Source organism: Filobasidium floriforme (genome assembly GCF_021052385.1).
Source record: "Filobasidium floriforme strain CBS 6241 chromosome Unknown HD553scaffold_30, whole genome shotgun sequence".
Lineage (NCBI taxonomy): Eukaryota > Fungi > Basidiomycota > Tremellomycetes > Filobasidiales > Filobasidiaceae > Filobasidium > Filobasidium floriforme.
In genome coordinates this window covers 246,254-262,432 of record NW_025763651.1, presented here as the reverse complement: position 1 = coordinate 262,432, position 16,179 = coordinate 246,254, and the positions used below count along the sequence as shown (strand labels likewise).

The 16,179-nt window shown below is 51.4% G+C and overlaps 3 protein-coding genes and 1 non-coding gene across 4 annotated transcripts; all 4 read right to left on the bottom strand.

The window, feature by feature from the left end:
• Nucleotides 1-1,829: 1,829 nt before the first annotated feature.
• On the bottom strand, nt 1,830-3,367 carry HD553DRAFT_337808 (uncharacterized protein; the record flags this gene model as incomplete). The annotated part of the gene is made up of 6 exons (XM_046182304.1): nt 1,830-1,953; nt 2,021-2,224; nt 2,292-2,403; nt 2,482-2,774; nt 3,087-3,112; nt 3,192-3,367. 6 exons carry the CDS (start codon nt 3,365-3,367, stop codon nt 1,919-1,921), a joined length of 846 nt encoding a protein of 281 aa, XP_046032616.1. The 3' UTR covers nt 1,830-1,918.
• A 1,977-nt stretch (nt 3,368-5,344) lies between these two features.
• On the bottom strand, nt 5,345-6,800 carry HD553DRAFT_320424 (uncharacterized protein). Its single transcript, XM_046181149.1, has 5 exons — nt 6,777-6,800; nt 6,263-6,701; nt 6,172-6,194; nt 5,692-6,104; nt 5,345-5,623 (listed from the first exon to the last, which is right to left on the bottom strand). The coding sequence occupies exons 2-5, from the start codon at nt 6,311-6,313 to the stop codon at nt 5,454-5,456; spliced, it is 657 nt and encodes a 218-aa protein (XP_046032615.1). The 5' UTR covers nt 6,314-6,701; nt 6,777-6,800; the 3' UTR covers nt 5,345-5,453.
• Nucleotides 6,553-7,863, bottom strand: HD553DRAFT_166504 (CheY-like superfamily). Its single transcript, XM_046176863.1, has 6 exons — nt 7,538-7,863; nt 7,408-7,470; nt 7,240-7,347; nt 7,081-7,179; nt 6,707-7,018; nt 6,553-6,609 (listed from the first exon to the last, which is right to left on the bottom strand). Exons 1-5 carry the CDS (start codon nt 7,772-7,774, stop codon nt 6,890-6,892), a joined length of 636 nt encoding a protein of 211 aa, XP_046032614.1. The 5' UTR covers nt 7,775-7,863; the 3' UTR covers nt 6,553-6,609; nt 6,707-6,889.
• A 7,955-nt stretch (nt 7,864-15,818) lies between these two features.
• HD553DRAFT_t115 lies at nt 15,819-15,908 on the bottom strand. The gene has a single exon. It is a non-coding gene; the product is annotated as a tRNA-Val (tRNA).
• Between the last annotated feature and the right edge of the window lie 271 nt (nt 15,909-16,179).

Sequence of the window (16,179 nt, the reverse complement as noted above, 5' to 3'; positions counted from 1 at the left end):
GGTTGAACGGATATCGCAGTCGAATTCTCCTTTGTACTATTATTGACCCCTTCACATATTTGATTGCCCTTTCATCGGCTCCACGTTCTTTATTCGTTGCAGTCAGATATCGTACAAGGAGGTTCAACGTGGTGCAGCACATGTCCTTCCCTTTCGATTTGAGCCCCTTGCGTCAGCCATACATGCTCCTTGTTTCGGCCGCTCCTGTACATCATCTCCTGATGCGCACGCACCTCCCTTGAGATACCTTTGAAGACGAGTCCTTTGAAAGGACCAAGATCACATTGTCTGAACATGCCCGCTGCCCGATAGCTGACTAGGCATTAGCAACGAGCCATAAAGATGTTTCGAGCCAATGTAGCAGATTGAGACCCGTGATTTGATTCTTTTCAGCAACTGCGATCACGTCTCAAAGTTCATCTGCATCAGACTTGTTAATTTGCCTGTTCATTGATCTACAGTAGAGAAGGGGCAGAATCTGCATGGATCGAGAACAAGCGTTGTGATCACACTGGAGCTCGGTGCTGCAAGGCCACATGTATGCAGCTGACAGCCATGGCAAAGGCCTGCGACCATGTTCAGCTTCCTGGTAACGTGCCGGTATGCAACTTGAACGCTGCTAGCGGTCGGTTCTATCAAATGAATGAACATCTCGTATGCAGTTCGGGTACAGCTGCACACCATATCGTCATGAACTATCTGTCCCTCGACATCGAGTGCGATCTCCTATCGGCGTCTCAGGAGCTGGACTAACGCAGGGTGACACCAAGACACAAATTTTGAAGCGTCGTGAGAGTATCTAGCGACTACGTTATTGAGACTGCCCACTCTTGGTCCAGGCCTCATGAAATCTAGATCTCCTCTTTGTGAAGAGGGTCCTCATCTTCGTCCAGTACCATCACTGCAAGGTTGTATGCCTGGATACCTTGGTGATAGTGGTCTTCAAGTGTAAAGCCACCTTGCTGGTGACCGGCAAGATGCTTTGCAACCTATGTAGCACTGTCCAAGAAGTAGCGACTCCCAATAAACGCAGCGCAATTTCGCTAGAAGCGCATACCATTGGGCCAAGCTTGTCGTACATCTTCGTAAGCAAGGCCTTGCAATATGATATTAAGTGGATGTCAAAGGAAATTGTCAATTGAAGTATTCTGTGAGTCGATGAATCCCATCTTCCTCACCTTGCAATATCCAGTCAATGTCAATCAAAATTTCTTGAAATCGATCAATCCTACCTTCCTCATCAAGGTCTTCATCGAGGACAGAGCTCCAGCTGCTGACATAGGTCGAGATGATGATGTCAGGCTTTTGCCGCTGAGTTTTTTGCCTAGGAAGACCGGTTCTGGTAGGAGCCAACAATGGAGTCTGAGCGCGAGTCCGAGCGTAAGAGAGAGAGCATATATGATAACCAGACAGCATAATCTTTTGGTTGCAATTTTCCCCTTTTCCCTGGGTTCGAACAGATCACACATGATATCAGAATGGAGGATCTGTTCATGAAGTCATATTTTGGACGATCTAGTAATGCATTTACCTGGTTGACCATATTGGCTGCTGATTTGCAAGTCCGTAGTCTTTGAGACCTAGCTTGTTCATGGACATGCTGCAGGTGTATTACTCTACAAGGAGATAGTTGGAAGCTTTAAGTCTCCACGCTTAGTGAGCATGTTCGATCCGTGCAGGTGCACAAAAAGATGACATTCATTCACACGATTCGTAGTCAGTAGGAACAAGCTCAACTCAAGTCTTATCGAGCGGTATATCCCCAATCTTTGCAGCTTAGACAGCTCATGATCACTCAGATAACTGAGAAGATCGGAAACGCTACGGAGGTTGTTTTATATATACGCATCGGCACTATCTATTTCGTAGATACATAGCCCCGGTGCCCATGAGTACAGCAATTGGTGGAATACTAGTACTAAGAGAAGCGACAACATGTAGCATTTTCATTTTCTGATGTTGCGCAGGTAGTTCAGCACGTCAGGGTTCTTTCCGTCTTGTCGGAACGTGTCTGGCTTACTTTCAGATAATTTCTTGAGTTCAGGAGTATCACAGGCTTGATCCACAAAGGCGATACCTGACGATCCCCAATCATCATTGTCTCTGAGGGTTTCCATGTTTGTGAACTCCATGTCCTTCGGAAAGTCGGCGAAATGGTAAAAGTAACAGCTTGGCAACCCCTTGTAGCCTTCTTTCAGCCACTGCACGGCACGGCATTTAGTATCTGCAGACGCAGTATGGACAGATCGAGTCAGTATCTAATGGCATCGTCCCGATCGGAGCTGCCATACTATCAACGTATTGTGCCTGGATATTCGGGTCTTGACAGGCGTTTGCACACTGTTTGAAGGTGGAGATCCTCCGTCCGTCCGCGAAGATGTTCCCCTCCTTCAGCTGCTTGGGCTGATTATTCCAGCAAGGTGTAACATTGTCCTGCTCAGACGATCATGTTTCGCTCGGAACGGGATCGTAATGGCTCACCGTGCAATCTTGAATCTTACAGAATTCTTCCCAAGCGCCGTTGGCACCGAATTGGACTCCCTTCCAACCTACAGTCCCTTTCCAAGGCGACACACCTTGTGCTGACGCTTGTGTCGCTTCCAGCTTGGGTTCCCATACCACACCGTCTTTTGTGTCATCTCCTCCACAAAAGGGTGCTTGATCGTCCCTTTTCTCGACAAAATCGAAAGCCGCCTCCGAAGTAGGAGGCATTACTACCGCGGCGATGGGCGCCGCGAATAGAACCATCCAAGATAATAGCATTGTGAGCTGTCCTGTCTTCATCTCTGATATATGGGCTTAGCCGGCACTTATCCAGGACGAGTTTGGCATTTCCGTCGAAACGATCTGTTCGTCGTAATCTGCAGGGTTTTTGCATACACATTTATCCTCGGAAGCTGCGATCTATCCAGCTGTATCGGTCCCCAACCCTGTGTTTCAGCCTCCGTCCTGATAGAAAGGAGGCACAGGGATCCCCCTCGCTCACAAGCTGGGGGCTAGGGGAACCTTGTTATCCTTCAATTGTAGCTCCTTTGCCCCTCATCGAGGATCACCTCCTGAGATTCCTTTGATAGTCTCCTGCTCACCTTCTGTCTTCGGCACCAACCTCAAGCTGTATGTGTTCGGGTGGCAAAATGTGCTGATTCGGTCAGGAGTAGGGCAGAAAGAGAGCCAGACATGCGACTTGTTACGAAGCTTTCACCTCCAATCTGATCGCTTCAGACCAGTGCGATACGCAAGAGCAGTACCGATAGTGAATACCATCACCATCAAGCCTAGAGCAATATTTGCTGGTGGTTTCCCCGATAGGCACTGAACTGGACTTAGCAATCCCGTACTTGAATCCCTTCGAATCCGAAATGTTCATTTTGTCAGATAAATGTCATAGCATAGCGCAGAGCTCGGCTCATGGTATGGTTAGGGCGACAATCTTTCCATATGTATCTTCGATATAGATCGCCAACAGACGTGTGACCTACACCTCGACGCAGCGGGTCCCGCTGTCGATTCTGATATGACGGTTTCCGCGCGATCGGTTGGCCTTTTTCCGTATCAACGCTTTGAGCGTCTCGGCTATCTCTAGACCACTCGTTCAGCGCTTGTTTCAGCCAATAAGCGACCCTGTATACGTAAATTCTGCCAACTCCATCCAACAGCGTCTGTGTTAGCCCATAAGCATCTATCTCTTGTCATTAAATCTCTCATCGAGTCAGATCACAATAAGCTGATGCATAATGCGTTAGCGCGCGCTTGATCGCTATCGAGACAATTGTTCTGATCTCGAATTTGATTGATGGGATGTAAGCGAAGGTATAAAGTCATTGGATCAGATAACGTACGAATGTGCTTACTAGCTTTCAGTAATGACTAGGCTTGTGTACACAAACCATGTGCCAGGCATGGAAGACCGCCAACAAGACGATGGTCACATAGAACGAGAGAATCGAACGCGCAACGTGTTTCTCATCGACGCAGCTGTATATCGGAGTACGACCAATTTCAAGGTTACGTCTATTTCTCCCCTGTTCGTCAGCTCCTCGACCGTCGGTATATGCTTGATATGGCTAGATCCCTTGAGTTTGCGAGGAGTGCTTCCCGTAGTGACGGTCTTATTGCAATGAACAGGGTTCATGACTTTGCCTTGATTTGTGAAATCACCAGAGCGAATCAATCGCGCTGTGGAGAAACCTTGCTGGCGATAATAAGAATAAGGCGGAGGACGGAGAGGATAGAGACGGAAGAGGAGAGGAGAATCGATGTGCTTGGGATCTACCTTACCGCTTGCGGTCCTTCAAGAGCTGAACTTACAGCAATGAACACCACCTTGACCCGCTTGGCTGACAGTCTGACTGAAGCCAAACTCAAGGATCTGATTAGAGAAGGTCAGGCAAGGAGTCAAAGACTTGGCTAAGAAGAAAGGCCAATGTAGACGAGATCGTCAAGGTGAGCTTTGAAACAAACAAGGCAGGCTTGAGTCATCATCCCACCTGCCAGTCAAGCCAGTCAAGTGGATTGTCGATCAAATGTAGATACGTTGAATACGATCAATTAAAATGCCAGCGTTTCCGAGTCCGGGTAGAAATGAGAGATGAACGCTGACCGAGTTCCAATATTACAGGTTCCAAAGCCGTCCAGGATTATTGAACTTGGAGGAGAAGATACCCGGACCAAGTCGACTTTGGGATACGGGGAGTCCGGTATCTATGCCCACATTGTTACCCTCGTGCTAGTCAGGGGGTCTTGCATCACAACTGGATTGAGTACACTTGGCAGAGTCAGATGCGGACATACGACAGGGTCAGTCCCGACAATGACCCTCGACGTTGATCAGCTCTTCTGATCTGAAGCTGGACATGACAAATAAATCAACAACCGGTCAACATTGACACCACGATATCCCTGTAGTTGCTAGATTGTTACGCTGTGACTCGTTTCGCGGGTAGATGCCAACTCACAGCGCTTCTCGGGCATCGGCGCTTCAGCTGGCTGTCACTTGCGGCTGACTGATCCGCTATGACTCTCCCCCGTAGTTACGCTGCAAGGCTTATAGATGACATGACCGTGGGTATGAGAACGTAAAGTAGGCTCTTCTTGTACGAGGATGTTGTTTCTGGGTTATTGGCCTACTATGCCCCGGTGGCACGCGCAGCGAGTCCAAGGGTACGGATCAGAACGGTGACCTGCTACAAGCGCAGTTTGATTCAGGGTTGGAAGGTGAGATACAGCGAGTAGGGTATGTTGTAGTTGTCAAAGCTTCAGCGGAACCTGGTATATTCAGAAGAGTATCGATACTGGTTTGAAAGTAATCGAGTCGAGGTGTGTAAAATTTTAGGCGTACGAACAGAAAGAAGGCATAGATACATCGTGAAGATCGTTTATACAACCTGACTGTTCTACAAGATTGGGACCGGAAAAATCAACCCGATCTAAACCCAAGAGCGCATCCAGTTGGGTCACGCCCGAACGACGGCCTTCACCATGACGTCCATCGCGGCACCTCCTTCGTCATCGACATCCATGTCAGCACCACGAATCCCAGCGTTGTCTGCACCTGTCGGGTTTGGAGTCTTGAGAGATGCACCAGAGTCAACCGTAGAGGTAGTCTGCACGGAAGCGCGTTTTTCTTAGGAATGAAAACAAGGTTTAGTACCATTGGCGATCTGAAACAATCGCGTCGCTTGCGAAACTTACCTCGCGAACGTTTCTCCCGTCTGGCCCTTTTCTCACGTCCACGGGCGAGGTCGTCGATCTCGTCCACTTTGGTATCGCCTCGTGTGGAACTGCTGTCGAAACTACCGCTGGCGGAGCTCGCATCCCAAGTCGTCCAGTTCTGACAGCCCTCGATGTACGCAAAGAACGCTTCTTTCACTCGAGCTCTGTAGGCCTCTAGCCGTTCCTGACCGATCCTGATCTGGGCCACACGGCGAACCTTCTCAAAGTTTCGCTGACAACGCTCGAGCGGCACGACAGGCTCCACATCATGAGCGTAAGAGTGGGAGTCGATCTCCGTAGAGACGAGGAACTCGAGAAAGCATTTGTCGAGATTGGGATTGAACCCTTTTCCTTGGCGAGCTTTGGAGTCGGTCCTCTTCCAGGCGTCCCACCTGAGCCAACGGAGGAAGAAAGTCAGATCGAAACGCCGAGAGGTCCATGTTTTCCAACGCCACTTACATCTTTTGATCAGGAAGAACATCCTGTCAAAGAGAGCGACGTTTAGTTCGACAAGGGATTTGGGTGCTGCTACCATTGTAGGTGGACTCACAAGCATGATTCGCTGCTTTCGTTGTTGCTCCTGATAGTCTCCGACCATCATTTTGAATTCCTCAAACAGTCTCTCGGTATTAGGTCAGGTCAGGATTGTATATTGGAAGTGGCGTATGCAAAGACGTGGTCGCTGTGAAGAATCAAAACGATCTGCAGAGGATAATCTGGCCGATCGCATTTCGATTGGGAGGGATCGCCAGGTATCGCCAACCATTCCTTGCGAGCTATAAGAACCCCGAGACATACTTACCAAGTACTGCAGGAGGTTGTATCAAAGGAAGTACCCTCTACCCCAAGACCCCCTGATCCCCTTGCCCTCGGCTAAGGGGGCAGGCAAGGGGCAGCCTGAAACCCCTTTGGGATGAGCGAGACACTTTTCTCGAGCCCCGGGAATTGAGGGGCGGTGCGACTCTTTTGATGTCGAAAGCGAGTATAGGCTTACGTTTTCGCGGTCTCCAGTCTTTCAGCCCTTTCATCAATCCATATACCCATGTACAACCGGCTATTCTTACATGTTCGTCGTCTATCCGTTGAAACGGATGGGTCTTTCGTATGCAGGCTATTGTCAATGCTGAAGTTAGGTGCTTGTAATTCTTGAGCCTGAGATATCTTCGGATAGGCCGGACTAGACAGGGTCCTTCATGGTGTGACGATCGGTATAGGCCAAGCGTAAAACGTTCGCGAGATCGGCTATCTTGAGGGGTTTTGACAAGAAGTAGAAGAAGCCTTCTTTCGCGCAGCGCTCCTTGGTTTCCTAGAGAGTATAATATGATTATCAGCGTGACCGGTCTTCCACACGAAACTTGGTGGACCTACTTCGTCGGTGTTTGCGGTCAACGCAACGATGACAGGGCAATTTGCTGGATCTTTCTGGTAGATGACGTTCCGGGCCGTGTAACCATCCATCGTGGGCATCTGCAAGCGAAAGGCTGAGTCAGGGAGAAAAAAGACGTCTTAACGCAATGAAATACTCACTTGTAGATCCATCAGGATCAGATCGTAGTCGACCTTTTCAGCTGCAGCTACGGCGGCTCGCCCATCGTCTGCCGTATCAACACCTTTGTAACCGAATTTCTCCAGAATCTGGGCGAAGCGAGTGATAAGCGCCATTGTTTATCGCCCACACGGACCGAGGAAGCCTACCTTTTTGCCGACCTTGACGTTGATAATGGAGTCATCGACATACAGGATGCGCAGAGGGTATGTCTACAAAATGTTTTATCTGAGCACGGAGCACTCGGCGGACATCAGATGACGATCAAGCTAGACTTACTAGGGCATATCGGTTATCAATGCCAGACCTCTTTCCCATAGCTCCGTTCGGAAGAACCTGTTTTGCTGGCTTGCCTGGGCGTTCCAAAGACGGAGAGCTGGGTCGAGATACAGCTTGAGCTGAAGGATCGCTAGACTGCGGGCATGTCGCGCAATATAGGGCCATGGCGGTGACTGGTTTGGATAAGACTGTCCAAGATTCTTGCTCCACACGTTTCTTGTAGCTTTCCGCTTCCATAGGCCCCACCAACAGTACAAGCTGGAAGACAAGATCAGCGATCAGCGAGCGAATCGTGCATAGTTTCGGCTGATGCTCTTTGTGGCTTACTTTGGCTCTCGGACATGCTCGGCGGAATCGCTTTACAGCTTCATCACTAAGACCTTCGGCGACTATGTCCACGATTATCAGATCGTAATCCGGACCTTGTGGAGCCTTTCCAACCAGCTCCGTGAGGCCCTCGGCAACATCCGTCTTGACAGTCCAGATCTCCAGGTTTCGAATCAACGAAAGGAATCGTGATGGATGCATGGTAATCAGAGCGGCTTGCTGGGCTGGGTATTTGTTTCGCGACCATAGCGGGGGCGCTGGCGCCTTTGGTGCCTTTTGGGTAGTTATCAAGAGATAGAACGTTGATCCTTTGCCCTCGACGGACTCGGCCCAGCAATCACCGCCCATGACCCGACATAGTCCACGAGTGATGGAAAGTCCTGTGGGGAAAGGCAAAATTTCAGTTGTTGTCCTTCAGCTCGGTAAATTCTGCGACACATACCCAGCCCGCTTCCGCCATGCGAGCGGGAAATTCCAGAATGACCTTGAACAAAAGCGCCAAAGAGTTTGTTCATGGCTCTACGTGGAATACCGATGCCCTCGTCTTGTATAGCGAGGGTTATGTCGACCGAATCGGCGCGCTCGTCGAGCGTCCAACGCAGTCTGACCGTAGGTTTTACGTCTCCCTGCGCCAAAGGAGTGAACTTGAGCGCGTTCGACAAGATGTTGAGCAGGCACTGTCGGAAGCGATGCGGATCCCCAAGAAGAGACCACACTGGGTCTGTATCTACCGAGTTCTCGATGACCAGCTCGACCGACTTGGCCTGAGCGATATGCCCAACAGTCACGGAAGCGGCTTCGACGATACTTCGCAGATCGAAGTCGATGCTTTCCGCTTGAACCGAACCCGCATCCAGCTTGGACCAGTCCAACACCGCAGTCACAATGCGCTGCAAGTCGTCCGACGAAGTACGGATGATTGACAAGTTTTCGCGTTGCGACGCCGGCAAATCGTCTGAGTTTTCCATCACGCTGCAGAGACCGGCGACCGCGAAGAGGGGAGTCCGTAACTGCAGGCGTCATGGTGTCGGTTAGATTGATAAAGTCTCATCGTATGCTAATCTTTACCATCGAATGGTACCCACCTCGTGTGAAATCGCGTTGATGAATGTCTGGCGATGAGCCAACGCTTGCTCCAGTTGATTGGTGCGGGTTTCCACAGCTGCCTCCAAAGCAGCATAAGCGTTGTGAGATCGCAGAGAAATTGCCGCAAAAGTCGCGAGCAAGGCAATGTGGGACGTGCTCGAAGAAGGAACAGCAGCGCGGTTGCTCAAGTAGATGGCACCCGAGAGGCGACCTTGCACGAAAAGTGGCGCAACGATGATCGATTTGGGAACTCCCGAGCTCTTGAAGAATGGTTCCCTTTCGAACAACTTGTTGTGAACGGCTTCACCCGGATTGGTGGTGTTGATAGCTCGTTTGGTGACAGCTACGTGCAACAGCAAAGAGGCAGGGCAATTTCCCGCTTCTGCTATCGGGACCTCGCAGACCTTGATGTCATCGTGGGTTCCGTAACCCTTGAGCTGTAAAGTTCCCTGAGCATGATCTTGTATAGCGAAGCACGCAGATGTCGTTCTCGTTAACTGTTACCAGTCGAATCAGTTGAGCTCACGCAACATCGAGACGCTTTCCTGATCTCACCTGCATCAAGACCGAAAGCGCTCGCTTAATAAGACCCTCGCCATCTTTCTCGCTAGCGAGCAAGAGCGAAGTGCGCAAGACGGATTCTAGACCGATCTTGCTTCGCAAACTGACAGAGGCATCTGCACCTTCCGGGATTTCATCGTCCACGAGACTTCTGCTGCTGGTCGTCCTAGGGGAGTCGGAATCACCCTTCGCGCGTTCGTGAAGATGTCGCATCGGCTGGCTGCTTTCGGCTGGTTCCACCGGCCCGTCCATCATATCAACAAGATTATTGGCTCCGCACTGTAGGTAAGCCTTGCGAGCCGATTGAGAATAGCCAGACGCTAGACGTCCCGCTACTGGTCCAAGACTGCCGAGCAGGGCTGACATTCGGGTAGATAGGAGACCTGGCAATCGTGGCATGGATCAGCATCGAGGCTCGGTTAAAACATTAAGGAATCTCACCTTGCAGCAAATACGCTTCCGCCTCATGCAATTGCAGTAGCGTCTCCTCGACGTCTTCGATCAGCGAAATCCATGTGGACTGATTGCTCCTGACCGCTTTGATGGCTTTAAAGCAGTCGAGCAAGCGTAGAATAGCCGCAAAACTCAGGTCTGTTGACGATGTATCGTCAGCCAAGAAGCACGGCTCAAAAGAACGCTCAGACCACACGCACTATTTGTGAATTGCCCCAAATGAGCTCGACAATCATCCACCAGCTCTGCCTCCGTCAATTCATCTGTGGTCAATGTCCAGATCGCCAGGAGAGTGAGAGTGAACGGCTGCAAGATGGTACCATTTCCACCGTGACCAAAGTGTTTCAGAAGCGCGGCCCGCTTTGCCAGTTCCACCTCTGAAACGCCGTAGAGCAGGCCGAGGTACATCGAGGCAAGCGCGTAACAGACAGCATAGAAGGGAGCCGTATCTGCCACTCGCTCTACGTCTGCTTCCGTTACGTAGATACCTTGTAAGTCTGTAATAAATATTATTTCGATTAGCTCACGGTCAAGTTCGAGCAACATTTCAAGGTTGAGCGGCTGTCGGGAGATACTGACCAGCCATTTTCATTGGCTCCTCTGAGCTCGATTGCAAATTCGCTGCCATTTGAACGAAAGATGTCGCCATCAATTTCGAGACCGGCTGTAAGTCTTCTCCCAGAGCAGCGAGAGCATGTTTGCCCCTTGCTAGCATTTGCGTGATAGAATGACCGGACAAGGCAAAAGTACCAAACTCCAGCCCACAGACGTAAGTAAGAATATCGGGATTCTTGGCTGTGGACGATCGTATCGCAAAAAGGTAAAGTAGATGAGTGACGGGAAACACACCGCGTGCAATCTGTGACGTACTCGCTATACAATTATCCCGGATGCTGGTGTAGTCAAGCTCGGATAAGCGACGGGTCCGAATAAGCCTGACAACCATCCGTGCGATATCTGCTGCAGCCACATATGGTGTCCCAGAGACGTCGATCGTCTCTGATAGCTCAAGCCAGCTCTCAGCGAGATCTAGCCGGAGATCGTTCAATTCCTTGTGTGCGCAACGCAATCAGCTTGAATCGAATGAGAGGGGGAGGGAATGCACCGCGCAGTCTTACTAGTAACCCCATAATGGCATAGATGTATGCGCTGGAAGGAAACTTGAGAGCCGCTGCCGCAGGTTTCTGGAGGAGAAAGGTTCCAGCAGCGTGAAAGATGGGTCGACCAAAGTCGGGCATGAATCTTTTTGGTAGAGACAGGTTGTCAGCGAGAAGCAAGCAAAAGTCCACAGGCGAGAAGCTCACGAGTAAACAGTCGGTCCCATGATTGTCGTGATCACGCTCAATGCAATATAAGTGCGGTCGTCGTCGTTGATGGGGGCGACGGGAGCGACAGACACATAGCGTGCGATATGTGACGTGTCTTTTGAGAATGATCTCCATAGATCCGTCGGGACATTGCCGAGAGCATAAGCCTTGACCACAAAGTCACAGCCTTTGGCTGCGCATGAACATGCCAAGCAAAGTCGACATAACCAAGTCAAGACCTGAATTTTGAGCAACGGCGTGGGTGCCACTTCGCTAGCTCGTTCGACCTGCAGTTGCCAATCGTCTTCAGCTTGAGCCGGTAAATCCTTCCTAGTCACAGACCCTCACCTCCGCCATGGTCGACGCGGCAGACCTTCTAGCTATAGCGACTTCAGCAATCGCCCCGCAGAGCTGCAGGGACACAGATGGATCCTCTTGCCAGCTGGTAGTCGTATCTATGGTCCAGATCGCACGAGCTTGCTCGAGGTATCGTTGAGCCAGGTCAGAAGCCAGACCTCGAATCGCTCGCTGGGTCGCGTGTATCACTGCAAGGCAAATGCCTCTCTTCAGGAATCGTCGGTGTGGTAGATCAATCCTCCTTCAAAACTCACGAGCTCGACAGAGTACGTGTAAAGGAACACAGGATCGCTCCAGCGAGTGGGCCGCTAGGAGCAAGTCAGCCCTGACGAATATGAGTTCCGGAGATGGAAATCCTTCCAGCGCTTCTGCGATTGACAAGAAAAGCACGGGTTTGCTTGCCTCCGGGATAGAAGCTAAGACAGCCAGATGATGACGATCGTGAGAGAAAGCCACCTCGCCATTGTTGATGCGGATAACCGTGCTGTCAACCGCTGGCTTGAGACATTGCTTCAGGTGGTCGATCTGCGAATTCACAACCCGAGCCAGCAAGTCGAGTTTGACACCTCGCGAGGGCAACCAGGCTAGACGCTGCAAAGCGTCTTTGAGCGCGGGCTCGAACAAGGAGAATGCTCTGTGGAAGAGGGCCAAATTCAGCACGATCAACAGCCTGAAGAAAAGATCAATGACTGACCTTCCAGAGTATTGCTCGGACGACATGGCGTCATAGTTGGTCATTGCTTCCCGGTAGATTTTCCACCTCCGTTCCTCGTAATCGAAGCGCTAAGAAACCCGTCGCGTAAGATGACCCAGCGAACATGATGAAGGCCGAGCGCAGCAGCACTCACGATCACCTTGTCCCGCACGTACGCCACGAGGATCTGACTGCAGAATAAGGGATTACCTGTGGGTATATCAGGGCGAGGTTTGAGTCGAGTTCTATGTATGTCTCTAACGCGGATGCTGCGGCGACTCAAGACGCACCCTCCGAGATCTCTAGCAGGGAGTCGGCAAGTTCCTGCCACCCCGCCGACATGCTGTCCAGATGGAAACATCTTTCGTATCAAAAGGTAGAATAAGTACAGGACTCCAGCCTTCCGTTCCCTGCTCCTACTTACTTCGAAAGCAAGGCTGATATGACTTTTCGGTCGAACCTCCTTGCCTCGATCATAGTAGCCTCGATCGGTGCGATGTCAGGTGCCAAGGTCTGCTCCATCGTCCGGTAAGATAGAACGATAAAACAGTGCTCGACCCTACGGGACGGGACGAACGCTAATTCGTACCACCTGCAGAGGCAAAAACCCAGTCAGTCTCGTCGTCATGCTCGGTGGTTTGGGACCGCGGCAGACTTACAAGGTTCTTTCACTAGCCTCCATCCACTGATAATCGTCAATGACTAGGATCAGAGGCCGATGTCGGCTCGAGAACAGCCGAAGCAGCATGGTTGCCCACGATCGAAATTGCTTGATGTAGCTGTCCCAATCGATCGCCTGCGTCTCTGCAGGCGGGAGGTCATGGCCGTCCGCATCGCCCAAGACGCGCTGCCATTCGGCTGGCAACAGGGACAAGAACAGGCTCGAGTTGGCAGCGACTGCGTTGAGGATATCCTTCTTCCAGATCGTCGGATCTTCGAGCGGATCACTGAACACTCGGTCGAGTAGGGAACAAAAGACGCTGATGAAACCGGAAAGGGGTCGAAGGAGATGTTGATCCAGCTTGGCGGAACCTACCAGACAATCTTGACCGGCGTTCTTCAGTTCCTGCCGCGTGGCCCAGTCGGCGATCAGCTGACTCTTCCCGCTTCCCGACCGGCCGTAACAACAAGCAACTTCCGGGATGCCGGACGACTTGATCCGTTTATAAATGGCGTCCAGCTGGACGTCCTCGGCTTCCCTGTCCAGCAGGTCTGAAGGAAATCGGAAGGTGGCGAGTTCAACGATATCACCTACGACAAAGTCCGCCCGAGCCTCGTCCATGCAATGTCCGGCACAAATCTGACGAACCCGATGGAGATCGTGCAACAACATCGAGGCGTTGAGATATCGATCTGAAGGGTCCAGCGCCAGCGCTTTTTCGACCAACTGCGAGAGTTCTAGCGGGATGGTGTCATGAATATCCTTGAGACTGGTGATCGTCCGCGTAGAATGATGATGTATGGCAGTGAGAATGTCCCAATCGTCCTGCCCTCGGTCGAAATCCTCGATAGGTCGGTCGGCCAGCAGCTCGTACGCCGCTACACCCCAAGCGAAGACGTCGACGCTCGGATCGGCGGTATAGTCCGCAGCGATGAATTCGGGTGCTACGTAGCCCAAATTGACCCTCAACCCGTGCTCGACCAACTGCTTGACCAACCCCTTCCTGTAAGAGCCCCCTCCTTCCGGGATCGAATTCGGCTTTGCATCCACATGCAGTTGCAATCGTGATCTCTCCATAGGCATATTCTCCGAGGACAACGCCAAGGGGCTCGTAGTGCCTTCCGCTAAATATCCGCTCTTGCCCAACATCCCGGCCTGCTCGACCGTAGCAAAGGTACGGAGCTCGACGTTGAAATCCTGTCGACCTGTTGAAGAGGCGGTAGGCGACCGAGATTGTTCGGATGTATGAACGGAGAAATAACGAGGACGGCACATCAGGATTCGGTGATCCCGGTTGTGTAATGTCTGAAATACGGATACGAAGCGGTCACCCCGACTTCCCTAGGTCAGTCAGCCCGTCCATCTGAGGCCGAGAAAAGGGGTCATGTTCACTCACCGCAACCCAATTTGCCATTTGAATCAACACATCCACTCCCAGAACCCATTGGCTTTCTGCGGCACCCCTAATCTCATCTTCCTCGTCCTCATCCGTATCGCCATATCCCATCCGCCCACACCCGCTCGAAGGCACCCCTTCCGCAGATCCGGCAGATCGGTGAGTCTGGAGAGATGGATGCGGACGATGTTGTTGTTGGGGTAAAGGTAATGTCGAGGGCAGAGGTTGGGATGAGTCGAGCGAGTTGGCACGGTGGTCATGGCCGGAATTCTTAGCGTAGTCGTTCATAGCATAATTCCCGATATCATCCGCGAACTGAGGTAGCCTATCTACTACCGGCGAAGCGTTCGCTGTATTCGTCGTTGTCCCTCCCTTCGAAGTCGAAGTCGTCGTAGGTCTTCTCCTTCCACCTTCCCTTCTCCTGGCCTCGACTTCCTCCTTGATTGCCCTTAACGGCCTAATTTGACTCCTTACTTGTTGGTCCCACCAGATTGGCAGCAAGACATCTTCCTTTCGGTCTATGCTGAATACCCAGAGGCCCTCCGGATACTCGTGCAGAGCCATCGAAGTGGGACGAACGAAGAGGTCTTCAGAGTCAGAGGCGAGGTATTGAAAGGTTTTGAAGTGGTGTCGTAGAGCCGCCGAGGTGAGATGGTCTAAACATTTCAAGTCAGGTGAGAAGACACAGCGGTGGTCAGCAAAGACAACTAGGTAAAGATTCAGACTACCCAAACTCTGAGTAGCTCACATTCCGGAGATCCGACGAGGGCTACCTCAAACTTTACTCGGAGCGGATAGGAGATCCGAACATCGCGCTCCACCTCTCCTGCCAAATGTCCCCTACTCGAGCTCGGACTCGCTCTCGCATGGGCACCTAGACTTTCGTTCGAAAGTGGGGACTCGAAAGACCACTCCTTTGCCGGCTCGTCCAACGTTCCAGAACCTCGTATCCAGAGATCAGCCGGAGCACGAGGTTCGACCTGGACGTCCCGCAAGCCTTTGGACGCGGTGTCGAGCGAAGAAAGGATGCTGGCTGGCCACATCGAGACAGGTCCTGGCGGTAACGATTTGGATCGTTGATCAGCTACCTAGATCGGCGGAGGTGACTAAAATCCAGATCTGAGAAGGAGCAAGAAGCTAAAAGGACAGGTAAGATCGACAACGTCGACGAAGCCGTATTTCAGATATGCCCCACCTCCCGTGGTGCCTTCTCGGCGCGCGGTCAGTCACCGAACGCGCATCTTCTTCCGATTCCGACACGAGGTGGAGGATCTTGACGACCCTCCCTTGCGTACATCCTAGTCACTAGCCATCATCGGTCATTATCGACCGACAGGCAGGTCGTCGAAAAAGGCAGAAGCCTCAAGGGACTCCGCTCACCAAGAGTGTAAATCGTTCTTTGGAACGGAAAAAAGATCGTAAACACAGTGAAAAATGAATACTCCCGCTGAGGCTTGAACTCAGGACCTTATGCGCTTTACAAGTTAAGGCTTGTTAAGCATACGCGCTACCAACTGCGCCACAAGAGCTGTTGTGCTGGCATCTGGGGATTTATCAAATCATAGTACACCGACGGTATTGAACAGTCTCGCAAGCCCTCAAACCACTGAGTTATTCGGCACTGTCTCAATCGAATAGGCAACATTCAAGCAGGCCTGTAGAGGCTGTAGACGCTTTTGGGGGTAGCCTGGCGGCTTCCATACAGATGGCCCTGAGTCTACAGGAGTATCACGATCCGACTATATGTCATTGCCGGAGCGGATCATCCCAGATATTCTACCCTGCACCTTCACCCGGGGA